At 48.4% G+C, this 14,555-nt stretch overlaps 1 protein-coding gene and 1 long non-coding RNA gene across 8 annotated transcripts in view; one reads left to right on the forward strand and one right to left on the reverse strand.

Annotated features, from left to right (window-relative positions):
- The window catches only part of LOC128340512 (uncharacterized), an 18,560-nt gene extending 4,377 nt beyond the window's left edge, over window positions 1-14,183 (forward strand). For 4 of the 7 annotated variants that reach the window (XM_053285682.1, XM_053285685.1, XM_053285678.1 and 1 more), the window contains 10 exons: window positions 3,576-3,903; window positions 4,996-5,088; window positions 6,771-6,878; window positions 7,593-7,691; window positions 9,197-9,259; window positions 9,630-9,740; window positions 10,292-10,354; window positions 10,975-11,085; window positions 12,240-12,289; window positions 12,829-14,183. In XM_053285682.1, the coding sequence (XP_053141657.1) occupies window positions 3,805-3,903; window positions 4,996-5,088; window positions 6,771-6,878; window positions 7,593-7,691; window positions 9,197-9,259; window positions 9,630-9,740; window positions 10,292-10,354; window positions 10,975-11,085; window positions 12,240-12,289; window positions 12,829-12,856 (825 nt within the window). In that variant the 5' untranslated portion in view covers window positions 3,576-3,804 and the 3' untranslated portion in view covers window positions 12,857-14,183. The other 3 variants (XM_053285679.1, XM_053285684.1, XM_053285681.1) reach the window with 2 other exon arrangements.
- LOC128340514 (uncharacterized) lies at window positions 1,317-3,157 on the reverse strand. Its single transcript, XR_008313770.1, has 2 exons — window positions 2,854-3,157; window positions 1,317-2,764 (listed from the first exon to the last, which is right to left on the reverse strand). It is a non-coding gene; the product is annotated as an uncharacterized LOC128340514 (long non-coding RNA).
- Window positions 14,184-14,555: the final 372 nt, after the last annotated feature.

A 14,555-nucleotide genomic window follows, 5' to 3' on the forward strand; every position in this document is an offset into this window, starting at 1 on the left:
CATACAAGCAGGAAGCAGCAATCAATTCACTTCAGTACGCCCACACAATTTTCATTTTTACACACACACACACACACACAAAGAAATGGTCTGATATGTAATTGTTTTGTCAACAAATTTAATTTCTTTTTTAAAAAAGGATTTGTTTTATAGAAGAGAAAATGGACTTTTATAAGAAATAATTTAATTTCTTATCATTTCTCTTGGGAGGTATTAGCTAGTCTGTTTTCCAGTGATTCTTAGTTAGAATGTTAGTGACTAGGGCAATACAGACCCCGGCTTGATCTGATGACTGCCTCTATTTAATTGGAAGTTCTCAGTGAACTATTAATGCAATGTACATTATCTCTTAGTGCTAGACACTCTTACAGGTGTCTTTGTAGCGCAAGCATATCTTTAAAAACCACAGTTCTGTAGACTGTGGTATCTCAAACTTTCTTTGATTCTACTTCACATCTACAAAGCCTAGACCTGTCCCCTAACTAGGATCTCTCTCCCCTTTCCATCTCTGACACAGTTTTGCGCCTAGTCCTTGTCACTGTTTCTTTGCTTCCGTTTTTAACAAATCTCTCCCCCCTCCCTCCCCCCCCTTCTTCCTACATCTCTAACTCTAATATGAATTAGCCTGGATTAGGAATTAACTTGAATAAGGACAATTATACTGCCTCTGCTTCCTCAACCTGGCCCATAGCTAACTAGGCTCTCCCCACCCCCACCCTGTGTTCTTGTCACTTTTTAACCATCTAGATTTCCTTGGCCTCAGACACAGTTTTTCCCTTCTCCTTTGACACAGTTTCACAACTAGTCCTTGTCACTGCTCTTAATCTTTCATTCTTGCTTGCTTGCTTGCTTTCTCTATCCTCAATAGGACTTAGTCTTGGTCAGTAATTTTGATGCATTTAATTAGTGTGTGTTAGTTGATTTCTAAAGAACCAGAACTCTCATTTCCTAGTGAATACACAAAATACAAACTCCCACCCCCCCCACCAAGCGTCAGATAAATAGAAATTGCATCTGTCAGCCTACCTGTGCATGCACACACACACACACACACACACACAGACACACAGACACACCAAAAGCCGCTAGTGGTCATTGATCTGATGAACACTTAACGGTTAGACCACACCATTTGAAGGGCCCAGTCCTACCAGTTTTTTGGAGAACTGGTTATTAAAAAAAAAAAAAAGCCTTGTTTCTTAGACAGCAAGGCATTGTCACTGCATAACGAAAGAGATCATGATTTTAATGTTTTTAAGAAGCTGTACTTATCAGAATGTATGAAATTGTCCTACTTATACATCACACACAAAAAGCATTTTTAGTTATTTATTTATTCAATTTCTATACCACCCTTCCAAAAATGGCACAGGGAGGTTTACACAGAGAAATAATAAATAAATGAGATGGATCCCTGTCCCCAAAGGGATCACAATCTAAAAAGAAACATAAGATACACACCAGCAACAGTCACTGGAGGTACAGTGCTGAGGATGGATAGGGCTGATGTTTCAGGGGCCTCTCAGGATAAAACTCCAGGCTAGCCTCATCACAGAGACAAAGAAAAGATGATCCAGCATTAATTGCAGGGCAACTTTTCTTTTTAAAGGGGGAAAACTTTCAACTTCAGAATCCATAGTACAAAGTTAATGTGTATGAGTTCTTAAAATCCAGAATATACCCTATTTAGTTAATCTGAAGAGCATTTTATTTTCTCTCTACAAAAATAACAACCCTGCTCTGGGGCTAACCCGGGGGGTACACAATTCAAATGTTTTGATGGGCTGGAACCAACCACAACGGTGTTCAGTGGTCAAGGTCAATTTTCAGCACATTATTGAATTAAAATTAATTATTAAAAATATTAATGCAAGCAATTATTAGATAGTTGTGGATCTTTCCCCCTTTTGGCAAGGGACCCACAATTTTAACTAAGAATCATGGCCAGAAAATAGAGCCTGTCCTTGCTCAGTCACTGGGGCATCTAGTGAGATCTCCCTTAAAAAATGCCAGCCCCAAACAAATGCAAAATCCTCTCCTCTCTCTAAATTGCTGTCGATTTCATGTTGCAGTCCTAGTCATGCTTACTTAGGAGTAAACGAAGTAAATATTTCCAAGTAAACATGCACAGGATGGTGCTGTAAGGCAGTTTCAGAGAGGGCAGAGGATGAAAAGATGAAGAAGAGGGAACTAACCCAAAGAGTGGCCTTGGGGTGCTGTTGCTGCAAGTTGTGACAATCAGTGGACCCACAAAGAAGTCCCTGAGGGCCTGATCTGGTCCCCGGGCCTTATGTTGTGCAGGCCTGGCCTAACCCTTGCTCTGTGCATGTCTGAACATACACAGACCTGTTCGGGGTGTGTGGGGGGCTGATGTCCAAACATGGGTGTTTGTTCTGCATCTGCTCTGGGCATGTCTGAACATGCCTGGACATGGGGGTCTGCCTGGGCATGTTCTGTGGACGCTCTCCACAGGGTCTCACTATACCCTTAGGAGGCTGTGGCTTCAACCTGCCCTTAGTTAGAAGCTTTCGGCTCCTTCCTGCTGTGATGTCATCATGCCCTTCGAAGGGCAGGGCTTCAACTTGCCCTTACTAGGCTCTGGCTTTACCTTGCCCATAGTTCCTTGCCCTTACTAGGCTATGGCTTCACTTTGCCCTTCCTTAGGCTCCGCCCAGGTACTATAGGGCTCTTCATTGATATTCAGGCCCAAGAATTTCTGCATTGCTATGCGAGAGCGTTTCAGAGTTTGCACAAGTGCTGAATTCTAAAGGGAGAAAAGAAAAGACTATTAGTGTAATGTCCTTTTTCACACACACACAAAACCTCAAAACCTAGCCTGTAAAATATATTTACCTGTGGCTCAGCTGCCATGCTTGCCAGGATCTCTTGCCATATTTCCCTTGTCTCAGCTTGTTCTTCAGCATAGGTTTTCACAGGAGGTCCTTCATCATCTGAACTGGTGCTAATATGGCGTTTTCTTGGCTTAGGTGTAGAATCTGGCTGATTTGTTGCCAAATTAGGGCTCTGAGGAGATCCCATAATCAAACCCACAAGCAAACAGTAGAATTGTTACCTTTATGCAAAGGGGACTATGCTACAAGCCTTGTAGGAGACTCCATGCAGCAGCAACACTATAAGCCTTGAACGGCTGGCTGGGAACTCCTTCCTATTGGTCCTCACATGTCAGGTGGGTAGGGCTCATGGTACAGGAGGCTCTGGGCATGCCTGGACATGTTCTCTGGAGGGTTTACAACTCCTCCCTACTGTGGTGATGTCATGCCCATCAGTGGGAGGGGATTGATGACATCTTGCCCTTACTAGGCTCTGACTTCACTCTGCCCATACATCTTGCCCTTACTTAGTCTGTGGCTTCACTTGCCCTTACTTAGGCTCCTCCCAGGTATGTATATAATACTACTGGCCTGTGGGTCCTCTGGGTTTCTACAAGGTTGCAGAAAAGTGAAACAGGATGGGGCCTAACCCTCGGGCTCCACAACTGTATCAAATGCAAACCCCTCCCCCCATGAGAGATGTTGGAGTGGTCACTCTTTCTTTCCCATGATGCCTCTTCTTAGGAGACACCAAGGCTCCAAGAGTCGCTTTCCTACCCCACTTCCAGCACCCCAGTCCACAGCCTCTGCTGCCAGCAGTCAGCATCTCTCCCCTCCCAGCTGTCTCTGCCTGGCCGGCTCCCATCCCCCCCTAGAACTGAGCTGAGAGTTCCGGCATCCATGGAGATGGAGAAACGCAAAAGATGCTCCAGAAGACAGTTGGCCAACTGCCTGCTTGCTGACCTGAAGCGAGATGGCCTTCTTCCTCTGGGTTTTGGCTTTGGCCATTACAAGCCTCATTGCCTTGGTCTATATCTACCGGAAAAAGGGCCGTTCAAGGCGGAGGAGACAGGTAAGAAGGGTCGCGTTTTGCCAAGTGAACCCTGGGTGGTGGGTCCAAAGAGGTTTCTCTTAATTGTTTGTTCACTTGTTCTTTTCCTAAAATCATTTCGTGCTGGACATCAGCCAATGGCAAATCAAAGAATTTGTATCCATTTTGGCAGGGGTTTCGGGCTTTTTGTGTTGCTGCATTCTAATTCATGTCCCCTGCCTCCTGGAGGGTTTCCATCACTAGAAAGAAGCGCGCACCCCTTTTTTGTGGTACCATTTGTGCTTCTGAAGCTTTCCTCTAGAACATTTTTCCGGTGTCCTCTCTTTTTTGATACACTCTCTCTAAACTATCATCTGACATATGCATAACAAAGGTTTTCTCAACCAATTTCCTCAGAAGTCTTTAAATAGTGAAACTAGTGTCAGAAGATATTGCTTGCCTCTGTCTTTGTAAATAACATTTCTTTTTTTAAAAAAGAGAGACAATGAACTGTTCTTGAGGCTTCTTGGTTCCCTTTTTGTTTTAGCTTTTGCTTTGGATCCCCCTCTTTCTGTTTTAAAAACCAAAGTGCCTAGCCATTCCTTGTGTTCTGTTTGGGACTGCTTTGTTTGACAAGCCTGCATGTAGCCATAGCTGCAGATTGTAGTCCCATGCCATTCTGCATGCAATTGGATCGTTTTAGCCAAGCATTTGGACATGTCTATCCCACTCCTCCTCTGCGGGGTCTGGTGTGGTCTACATGCTTATGGTTATCCTCACAACCACCCTGTGAGGTAGGGTGGCCTGAGAGCCAAGGTAGTGGCCCCGATACAGTAGAGGGGAGGGCATGGCATCCAGCGAGGACCTGAAGAACACGGCCTCAGGCAGGTCAGGACCTTGGAGATCTCCAGGCAGGGACAGTTGAACAGGAGGGGACACCAGAGCTGGAGTGGTGTTGCTCCAGTCATGTTGACAAGCCCACTGCAGGCTTTGATCTCTTGCCAGCTAGTTAGGGTTGTTGTGCAGCATCCTTCCAGGAAGGCTTTGCTGCTGCTCTGCATGGCAGCCACCATCTGAGGAAATGCATGTTGCGTCCTCTGTGTTCTGAGCCTGTTCTGAACCTTTCTGTCTCAGGTACGAAAGAAGCGGCGTGTCCGGGTGGACCGTCGGCGTTTACCTAAGCGGCCCGCTAAAAAAACTGAACATCAGATGCCAGGACCTGTTTACGTAAGTTTTATGCAGGCGTCACATTCCCTCCAGCAGAAGAATGGGGGTCAGAACCCATGGGGGGTGGGCCGCATCCTTGGGCCATGGAGGGATAGAAGATCTTTCTCCCATTCCCCTTGTGCAAGGGGTCCCACTGAAGTGGGGCTGTCAGTTACTGAGGTTTGGGGACTTCCTAACACTGAGTCAGGGATAGGAGGACGAAGCTATGCCTCCTCCCCGCACTTCTGGGCATTACAGCTGTGCCAGGGCACAGTAGGGAAAGCAAAAGAAGGATGCTGTGTAGAGAGCCATTGATACATCTGGCACTGTCCATCTTGCATCAGTTGGTCCGAAGAGACCCCCTCAGTGGAAGACTTTCCAGGATGAAGTACTCCTCAGTCTTAGGCCAGCGATGGGGTCCATCCGTGCAGAGCATGTCTCTGCTCCTTGGGCTCATCCCAGGCCTACTTGCAGAATCTGGTGTAAGGCTTGTGATAAGAGCTTGTTTACCCCACAGACTTTGGTTGGATCAATCTTCATGGCCCTCCTACCGCGCCCCCACTCCCGAGCAAAATTTTTGTTTGGTTGTGTAAGCATTGCCTCTGCAGGTCATGGAGCAATTCATACACTCTGAGTAAGACAGGTCTCTCTTTTCAAGACATTACAGAAATAGCTTGGGAAAGAACCTGACGGATAGGGTGATCAAATATTCACCCATGCATTTAATAGATGGGATAAGATAATTCTCCAGAATGTTCTCTTCAGCTCTAATCAATGCATTGGTCAGTATTCTTTTCTAAGTCGGCACTTGTGATCCTTTCAGGGCAGCCTTTCAAAATCGTGATCAAATGGGTCGGCTGGTGGGGTAGTGTTTGCAGACACTGTGAATTAAGGGTGCACCTTGAAGTATAGCTCAGCCCCCAGATGCTGCTGCAGGCCTGTGTTAAGGGCCCTATTCAAGAAGCCAACACTTGTGTGCGCCTTGTGAAGTTTCAATGGATAACACACCACAGAGCTGTCCTCATGGCTATTAGTTGGTGGGACAAGCTCCCAGCCTCTTTCAGAAGCTCTGCACCCTCCCAAGCGCCAATCACATACCAGTCAAAAACCTCATCAGAGAAGAGGGAAAGGAATGCATGGGAGGCGTGTGCAGACTCTGACAGTGTCATCCTACCCAGTAGTTTCCCGGAGCATAGGAGCAAAGTTGGAGGAAATGCCTTCAGAGTATCAGGAGGAATCCAGACCTCAGAGCAGTGACCTTGACTCTGTTCCAAGCAGGGGCCATTGGGGCAGAAACCCTTCAGCCTGAGAGCCATTCCCCACTGTGCTGACCTTGGCATGGCCCTGCTCTTTTCTCAGTGCTGGGAGGGCCCTTTCAGAGAGAAGGAGCCCTCTCGGAAGAGCTCTCTGGGAAGGCTGAAGTTCCAGCATGCCTGCCAACATAGAACAGGGGCTCATGGGGGTTCCTTTTTCCTTGGGGGAGCACACACACACACACACACACACACACACACAAACACTCTGGCCTGTGCAGATGGCAGCACTGCACATTGGGTATGGTCATCCACAAATATGGGTCCAGGGCCCTTGTGCCACGTCGTTCCACCAGTGCTGTCATGCTGCTCTGAATGTCAGCCACCATCTGAGGAAATGCAGTTCCAGCCCTTCGGGTACCAAGCCTGTGCCCAACCTTTCTCTTGCAGGTGGAACAGCCTTGGCTTACGGAGTGTCTGTCACAGGGTGACTGCTACTTTAAATGTGGAAAATGGCGAAAAGAAAAACCTGCCCACCACAGGAGGAGACCTCTCAGCGTACGTTCTATGAAATCTTACCTTCCTTACAGAAGAGGGATGGGGGCCAGAACCCGAGGGAGGGGGGCTGCATCTGGCACTGTCCGTCTAGCATCAGTTGGTTCGCATGTCCTCCCACCCTGGAAGCCTTGTCAGGCTGAGGTGATCTTCTGCCTTAGGCCAGATCTAGGGATGGTCAGTGCAGTAGTCCCATGATCATTCCTGTGACTTAGCTGAGATTTCAGAAGTGGGTCTGTGTCCTTTTCTTGATTTCTTCTAGAAGTTGAGACAAAGTCAAGATGGCACAGGGGCTCAAGGGGATTCCTTCTCCCTTAAGAGAGCACACACACACACCCTGGTGGGTCAGGGCTAGACAAGCACATGGGGGTCAATGGGGCTGTACACAAAAGATGCTTCCTGACTGCCTCAGGAAGCTCTGAGGGGGGGCAAATTATGGCAGGAAGATCAGGACCTTGGGTTGCTCCAGGCAGGGACCATTGAACCAGACGGAGAGACCAGAGAGGGGTAGAGGTTGCCTCAGCAATGTGGACAAGCCCACAGCAGGCTTCGATGACTTGCTGGCTAGTTAGGGTGGCTGTCTAGCACAACAGTTTTGCGTTTGTGCAGCATCTTTCCAGCAGCGCTCTGCTGCTGCTCCGGATAGCAGCCACAGTCTGAGATCATGCATCTTCATCCCTGCGGGTACTGAGTCTGTGCTGAACCTTTCTGTTGCAGGTCCAAGATCTTTGGCTCACTATAGGACAGGGTGGATTTCTCCCGGAGCATGAGCGCTGGCTGCAAGAATTTCTCTGTGGCACGATGAGACCTATGCTGGTACGTATTATGCATTCCCTACGGAAGAGGAATGGGGGTAACAACCCAAGGGATGGCCCGCATCCTCAGGTTAGGGTGGGAGTGCTAAATCTGCCACCCATTCCACTGGTGCCAGGGGGACCGGTAAAGTAGGGCTATCGGGGTCTTAATATGGGTACTTTTTATGGGACAGGGCAGTTAATCAGAAAAGAATCCCACCTCTCCTTTTCACCCTGGGGGGCTTCACACTGCTGTGCATCACAGCCAAAGCTGCACACAGGCCCAAGAAACAATTTGCTAGGGTTGGAGCTAGACTGACACATTGGGGTGATGGGGAGTGCCACTGAAGAAAAGGCAGCTGAGCAAGATTCTAGCAGGCAGATCAGGACCTTGGATAGCTCTGGGCAGGGACAGTTGCACTGGAGGGAAAAACCGCAGCGGGGTAGACCTTGCTTCAGCAGTCTTGACAAGTCCACTGCAGGCTTCGATCTCTGGCTGGCTAGCACAACAGTTTTGCCATATACTGAGTGGCAGTATACCGTTGGTCCATCTAGCTCAGTATTGTCTTCATAGAGTGGCAGCGGCTTCTCCAAAGTTGATTGTTCAGCATCATTCTAGTAGCACTCTGCGGTTCTGGATGCCAGCCACCATCTGCGGAAATGCATTTTTGGTCCTCGGGGTACTGAGCCTGTGCTGAACCTTTCTGCCTCAGATCCAAGAGCCTCAGCTTGCCCCAAGACTGGGTAGATCTTGCCATGGGAGTGAGCATCACCTAAGGAATCTGAACATCTCATGCCAACACCTACAGTGGGTATTGGAAAGAAACACCCCCTTTGATAGACCTTCAATTCTGGTTCCCTTACATCCTGAAATGAAAACACAAAGAAAATTCCCTTCACCAGCTGTACTTATCCAATGCAACCTATAGCATCCAACTGAGAAACATCACAATTACAGTCCAGAAGAAGTGTCAGAAATAAAAAACAAGAATTACTGAGATTGAAAAAGGATCAACCCCTCCCCATGTCAATATTTTGTTGAACCACCTTTTGCTTTAATAACAGCCTTGAGTCTGTTGGGATACTTCTCTATCAACCTTACACATCTAGACGGAGCAATATTTGCCCACTCCTCCATACAGAACTGTTCAAGTTCAAAAGGTGATCCTTTTTCGATCTCAATCATTCTTGTTTTTTATTTCTGACACTTTTTCTGGACTGTAATTGTGATGTTTTTCAGTTGGATGTTATAGGTTGCATTGGATAAGTACAGCTGGTGAAGGGAATTTTCTTTGTGTTTTCATTTCAGGATTTAAGGGAACCAGAATTTAGAGAATTTAGAGAACCAGAACCAGAATTTAAGGTCTATCAAAGGGGGTGATTCTTTCCAATACCCACTGTAAGACCCAAGAAGTGCTCGGCATTTGAGTTCTCAATCTCTCAAATTCTGCCACATCTCTGACAATACCACCTTGCTTTTGTATTTCCTTCTGTGCTATGCTCTTGATTGGTGAATCTTGAAACCAGCCTCCACTGCAAACTCCAGCCCTGTCCACCACCAAGGCCGAACGGACCCGACCCTACTTTGTGGTAAGCACCCTCCCTTTCCAGGGAATCCTGGGCTCTCTACTCCTGTGGGATGGAGTTTGGCATTTCTCTCTCTCTCTCTCTCTCTCTCTCATATCCCCCTATTTCTCCAGCAGTATTGGGGACACTTATCTATCACTCTCACGTTTCCAATGCTTCTTTATCTTCTCCTTCTGTACTGCAAGATCATCTTCATCTTGCCATCCTCTTCACTTTCCATACATGTAGAGATCTCTAGTTGCTTCAGTTTCCGGGTTTCAAGGGTTGTTGCAGTGGTGGTGGTGGAGATGATGATGATGAGAACAACAACGAAGAATTACATGTGTCAACCTGACTCTGACTTGGCTGGCAAATGGCTCTTTTGTTCCCCCAGGAGACAGACCCTAACCACCCCAATCTGTCCTGTGGCCTTAACCGGAGAGCAGTGCACTTACAGCAGGTGGGCCGAGCAAAAGTCCTGAGGCGCTTCCGCAAGCTGGCTGAGGTGAGGAAATCAGAAATACACAGACCCCCACTGAGAACCAAGAGCAATGGGGCAAGTTTTTCCCTGCGCTCAGCCCCTTTGCTGAATTGTATGGCTTGGCTAAGGCAGAATTCAGGGGGTCTTGGCCTGGGTGCCGTTGGAACTGGGTGTGGGCAGGAGGAGATTGGGGCCCCCTCCATACTCTCCCAGTCCCAGCACAAAAGCACCACCTCCACCCTGTGGGAAGCATTGCCCCTCCAGCACGGGTGTGCCTAGACTGGGTAGAGTACTAGCAGCTTCTCCTTTTGCAAGCCAACATGGCCATCCTCATGTTCCACCATGGCCTGGGAAGCTCACGGCTCCCTGGTAGATCCCAGTAGACCCTCTTCACACCTTTCTTCCTGCCCTTGAATCCATCCAGGAGAACGTATCTCCAGTTTGTATATGAGACCCAAGAAGTGCTCGGCCTTTGAGTGATTAATCTTTCAAATTCTGCCAAATCTCTGAGAATATCACCTTGTTTTTGTATTTCCTTCTGTACTGTGCTCTTGATTGGTGAATCTTGAAACCAGCCTCCACTGGAAACTCCAGCTCTGTCCACCAGCAGGACCGACCCAACCCGACCCTACTTTGTGGTGAGCAACCTCCCTTTCCAGGGAATCCTGGGCACTCTAGTTCTTTGGGGCAGAATTTGGCATCTCTCCCTCCCTCCCTCTCTCTTTCTCAAAAGAAATGCCACAGACCTCATCTGCCCACATGTTTGAAGTATAGCCCCCTATTTCTCAACCAGTATTGGAGACACTTATTTATCTCTCCAACGTTTTCAATGCCTCTCTATCTTCCCATTCTCTACTGCAAGATCTGGCTTAGCTTCAAACTTCATCTTCCTTCCTCTTCAGTTTCCGTACATGCAGGGGATCTCTGGTTGCTTCTGTTTCTGGGTTTCAAGTGCTCCTGCAGTTATGATGATGATTGATTTCATGTATATAACAGACTAGGAACATAGGAAGCTGCCATATACGGAGTCAGGCCATTGGTCCATCTTGCTCAGAATTATCTACACAGACTTTCAGCAACTACTCCAAGGTTGCAGGCAGGAATCTTTCTCAGCCCTACCTTGGAGATGCCAGGGAAGGAACTTGGAACCTAGATGCTCTTCCCAGAGCAGCATTCTCTTCCCCGGAGGGGAATATCTTACAGTGCCCAAACTTCTAGTCTCTGTCTTGGTTGACGAATGGCTCTTTTATTCCCCCAGGCTCCCCAAAACCAACAGGTCTGCCTTACCTGTGGCCTCGACCCCACAACAACATTTTTAAAAAAGAAAGGGAGGTTCGAGACATTGAAACGCTTCCGTAAGATGAATGAGGTGAGGAAATCAGAAGTAAACAGAGTACCAGGTTCTCTGGGACAAGCTTTTCCCTGCGCTCTGCCTCTTTGTGGAAGCGTGTGGGTATCTAAGGCAGGCCCCAGTAGGGCCTTGGCAGTCTGGAAAGTGGGGAGGAGGTGAGAGCTGGTCTGGTGGGCTCCTCGGGGACACCTTGCCCCCTTGGAAGAGGACAGCAGCTCCTTCCAAGCACAAGTGCAGATTACTCCATTTTCAAAGTCTGCATGCCTTGGTGAAGACCAGGGAGTCAGTGTGGAGGAAGCGCCTCTTGGGAAGTGTCGCCTCGGTGTGCAGCAGCTGTGAAAAGGACAATTTCCATGCAAAGGTTCACCAGGAAGGGGACTGAGAACAGAGCTGCTAATATCATCACCCCTTGAGACATCCACATTTGGAGTCATACTCTGTACAGTTCTGGTCACCATATCTCTCAGAGGACATTCTGGAGGTATGAAAGCTACAGAGGAGGAAACCGAGAGGATCAGGGGGCTGGAGCACCTCCCTTATGAGGCTCAGTTTCCACATCTGGGGCTTTTTAGTTGAGGGGAGAAGGCAACGAAGGGGAGCCATGATAGAGGTTTATCAAATGATGGTGTCTAGAATGTGGAGAGTGAGAAGAATTTCTTCCCCTCCCATAAGACTGGAACCAGTGGCCATCTCATGAAAATGATTGCCAAGTCATTCAGGACCAGCAGAAGGGAGTCCTTTTGGACACAGTGTATCATGAATCTAGGGAATTCTCTGCCACGGGATGCGGTGCTGGCCACCAGCTTGGAGGGCTTTAAAGGGGACTCTGGCCATTTCACAGAGGACAGGCCTATCCATGGCCACTAGTCTGGATGGCTGTAGGTCACCTCCAGGCTCAGAGGCAGGATGCCCCGGAGTAGCAGTTGCAGGGAGCCGCGGCAGGGGAAGGGGCAGGCCTTCACCTCTGGCCTGGGGGCTTCCCAGAGGCAGCAGATGTCCAGGGTGGGAAACAAGAGGCAAGACAGGATAGCATTTCTTTCCTGAAGGATCTCCTCTGAAAAAGGGCAGGGTCAGGGAAGACCCCCTCCTTGTGCAGCCATTAAAACTTATCTTCACTCATGAATCCTTTGTCTGGGATGACATCCTCATGTCTCTCTCTTTTCTACCTTTAGAAGACGAGCAGGAAGAGGAAAAGGCCATATGATCCAGGAGAAGGCCCAAGGTAACTTTGTTTGAAGCTTTCCTGATGTGTTAATCTCCACCTCGAAAGGAAGGCCGGGGTGGTGTGGGGGATTTGAAGCACAGCCAGAGCTTTGGTCCTCCCAGACCAGGACTGGCATCAATGACTAGTAGCAGCTCTGCAGGGTCACAGGCAGAAAAAATAACTTGGCCCGGGGCAGAAATCTCTTGTGGGGTCTTCCGCGATGCATCAAGGTGGTTCATGCCCTCCGGCATCCGGACGAGTCTCCCTTTCTGGCCTGGGGTTCTGGTGTGGCCTCTCCCTGATCCACCTTCTGTCCACAAGGGGGAAACGTTCTTGGATGGGGGAGCATTTGTTCACCTGAGTAGTGGCCACCCTGCGCCATGGGAAGGGGTACAGGTTGGTCAGCTCCACGGAGATGTTAGAACTAGGTCTGAGGCCGGGCCTGAAAGCCATGGGGCTGGGATGGGTGCTTTCCTGGATCTGAACGGGCGGAAGCCTGCAGAGCAAACCCTGGCCAGCCGCAGGGACTGATTCCTTTCCTCCTCTCTCTTTTGCAGGATCAAACGGAGGAGAATCTGGCCCTAGTGACGTTTGTATTTCATGTTATTACATATACTTCTTGTTATTATAGATCCAAGTCAACTTGTACAAAATCCCCCTCCCCTTGGCCTCGTGCGGAGGGGAGGGAGTTTGTCCCAGCCCTGCCCCGCACGAGGCCCAAGAAGCGGGCCGATTGGCTCCCTTGAAATTGGAGGCGTGGTCTGGGCCGTAATCGGCCGATCCACGCCCCAAGCTCTTCAGTTTTGCCTTGGCAATCCCCTCCCTCCCTTCCTTCCCTGATGCAGAGCGGGTCTAGCGGCTGGTCGCCTGCGGGGGCCGAGTAGGAATTTTTTGCTCTCAACGCATTGGCCACCGTTGGGGGTTTTTTCGCCTACTCCGTTCTGTACTCAGGTGTTTAGTTAGAGTTAGAGTTGGCAGTAACAGTGCGGGCTGAGGGGTAAGTTGAGGGTTAGAATATCGGTGAGCACCCTTGGATCTTTAAAGGTTGATTGGTCAATTGCTCCTTTGTGGCCTGTGCGGCACGGGGAGAATAGATTGCCATGAAACCTGCTTCAGGACTTCACCAACCTTTGGGCTGTGCAGTCCAGGGTGGGTGAAGACCTTGAAGTATCCAGATCCCCTCTTCTAAAGGGGGCGGTTGGCTCTGAAGGAATTAGGCGGGGCGTACCTGCCTGTTTCCTGAGCCAGGGTGTGTCGCCCAGTGAGGCGATGGGTAGGACGTTAGAGTCCTAGCCCGAGCCTAAGGGCCCGCACTGTTCTCTAAGGGTGATTAATCACCTGGCGTTCTAGTCCGCCAGCTCTGTTGTTTCTTTAATAAAATTGTGGTCCTTTCACCCATAAAAAGTCTACGTGTCTTCTTGGGCTGGGGTCTGGGGACAACCTACTATTTGTTTCTTTATTTACGTCTACTCCTACTTGGATTGATATGCTGTTGCTATACTGGAACTGCATTTGACCTGACCACTGTGAAATTGCCTTCCGCTGCCATTGGTTCACCATATTTAAAGCAGCAAGTAGTTCCAAAGGACTTGCTTCTATGTCTTCATCCTTGTTGACCATCCACACTTTTTATAGTACCTGTATAAGTCTTTTCAAAAAGAAAGCTGGTTTACTAGCACAGAAAGGATCAGTTTGAGCAGGTTCATCAATGTCCTTGAAGGTGGTCTTTGTGGGCATGAAGCCAAATGTGAAGAAACTGAATTGGTTCCTATGCTAATATCGAGGTGAAGCCTGCTTAATTTCTAAGGACATCTTTGTGCCCTGGTTTGATAGACTTGTTTCTCTCAATATATTTCATTATTGATTTATTATTACTATTAGTATTAATAAGGTATTGTTGTTCTTGAATAAAATCCGTTACTAAAAACATTTTCCTCCAGTATGTGTCTCTTTTGAGGCTTCATAGTATGGTATGTCACTCAAGGTAAAGCACAGGGCCATAAAAAACATTCTCCGGAAGGACTGACATGATGAAGCCCATCTGGGTTAGAATGGGGGGAGCTTTCTTCCACACTGGCTGCCGTTGGGAAATGCCGAACAGGTTTTTAGCACTTTGCCCCTTGTTTACCCACACCGGAGCACTCTGGCATCAGATGCTTTTCTTCCTCTCTTCTCTTTGGACCGGCAAAACAAAGACCTGAAATTCAAGCACCCAATCTTGGGCAGAGAGTCAGGCTCAGGGAATCTGGCAGGTTGTTTTGTCCAGATTCAGCCGGAGAAACCT

Source organism: Hemicordylus capensis, chromosome 1 (assembly GCF_027244095.1).
Source record: "Hemicordylus capensis ecotype Gifberg chromosome 1, rHemCap1.1.pri, whole genome shotgun sequence".
NCBI classification, from domain to species: Eukaryota; Metazoa; Chordata; class Lepidosauria; order Squamata; family Cordylidae; genus Hemicordylus; species Hemicordylus capensis.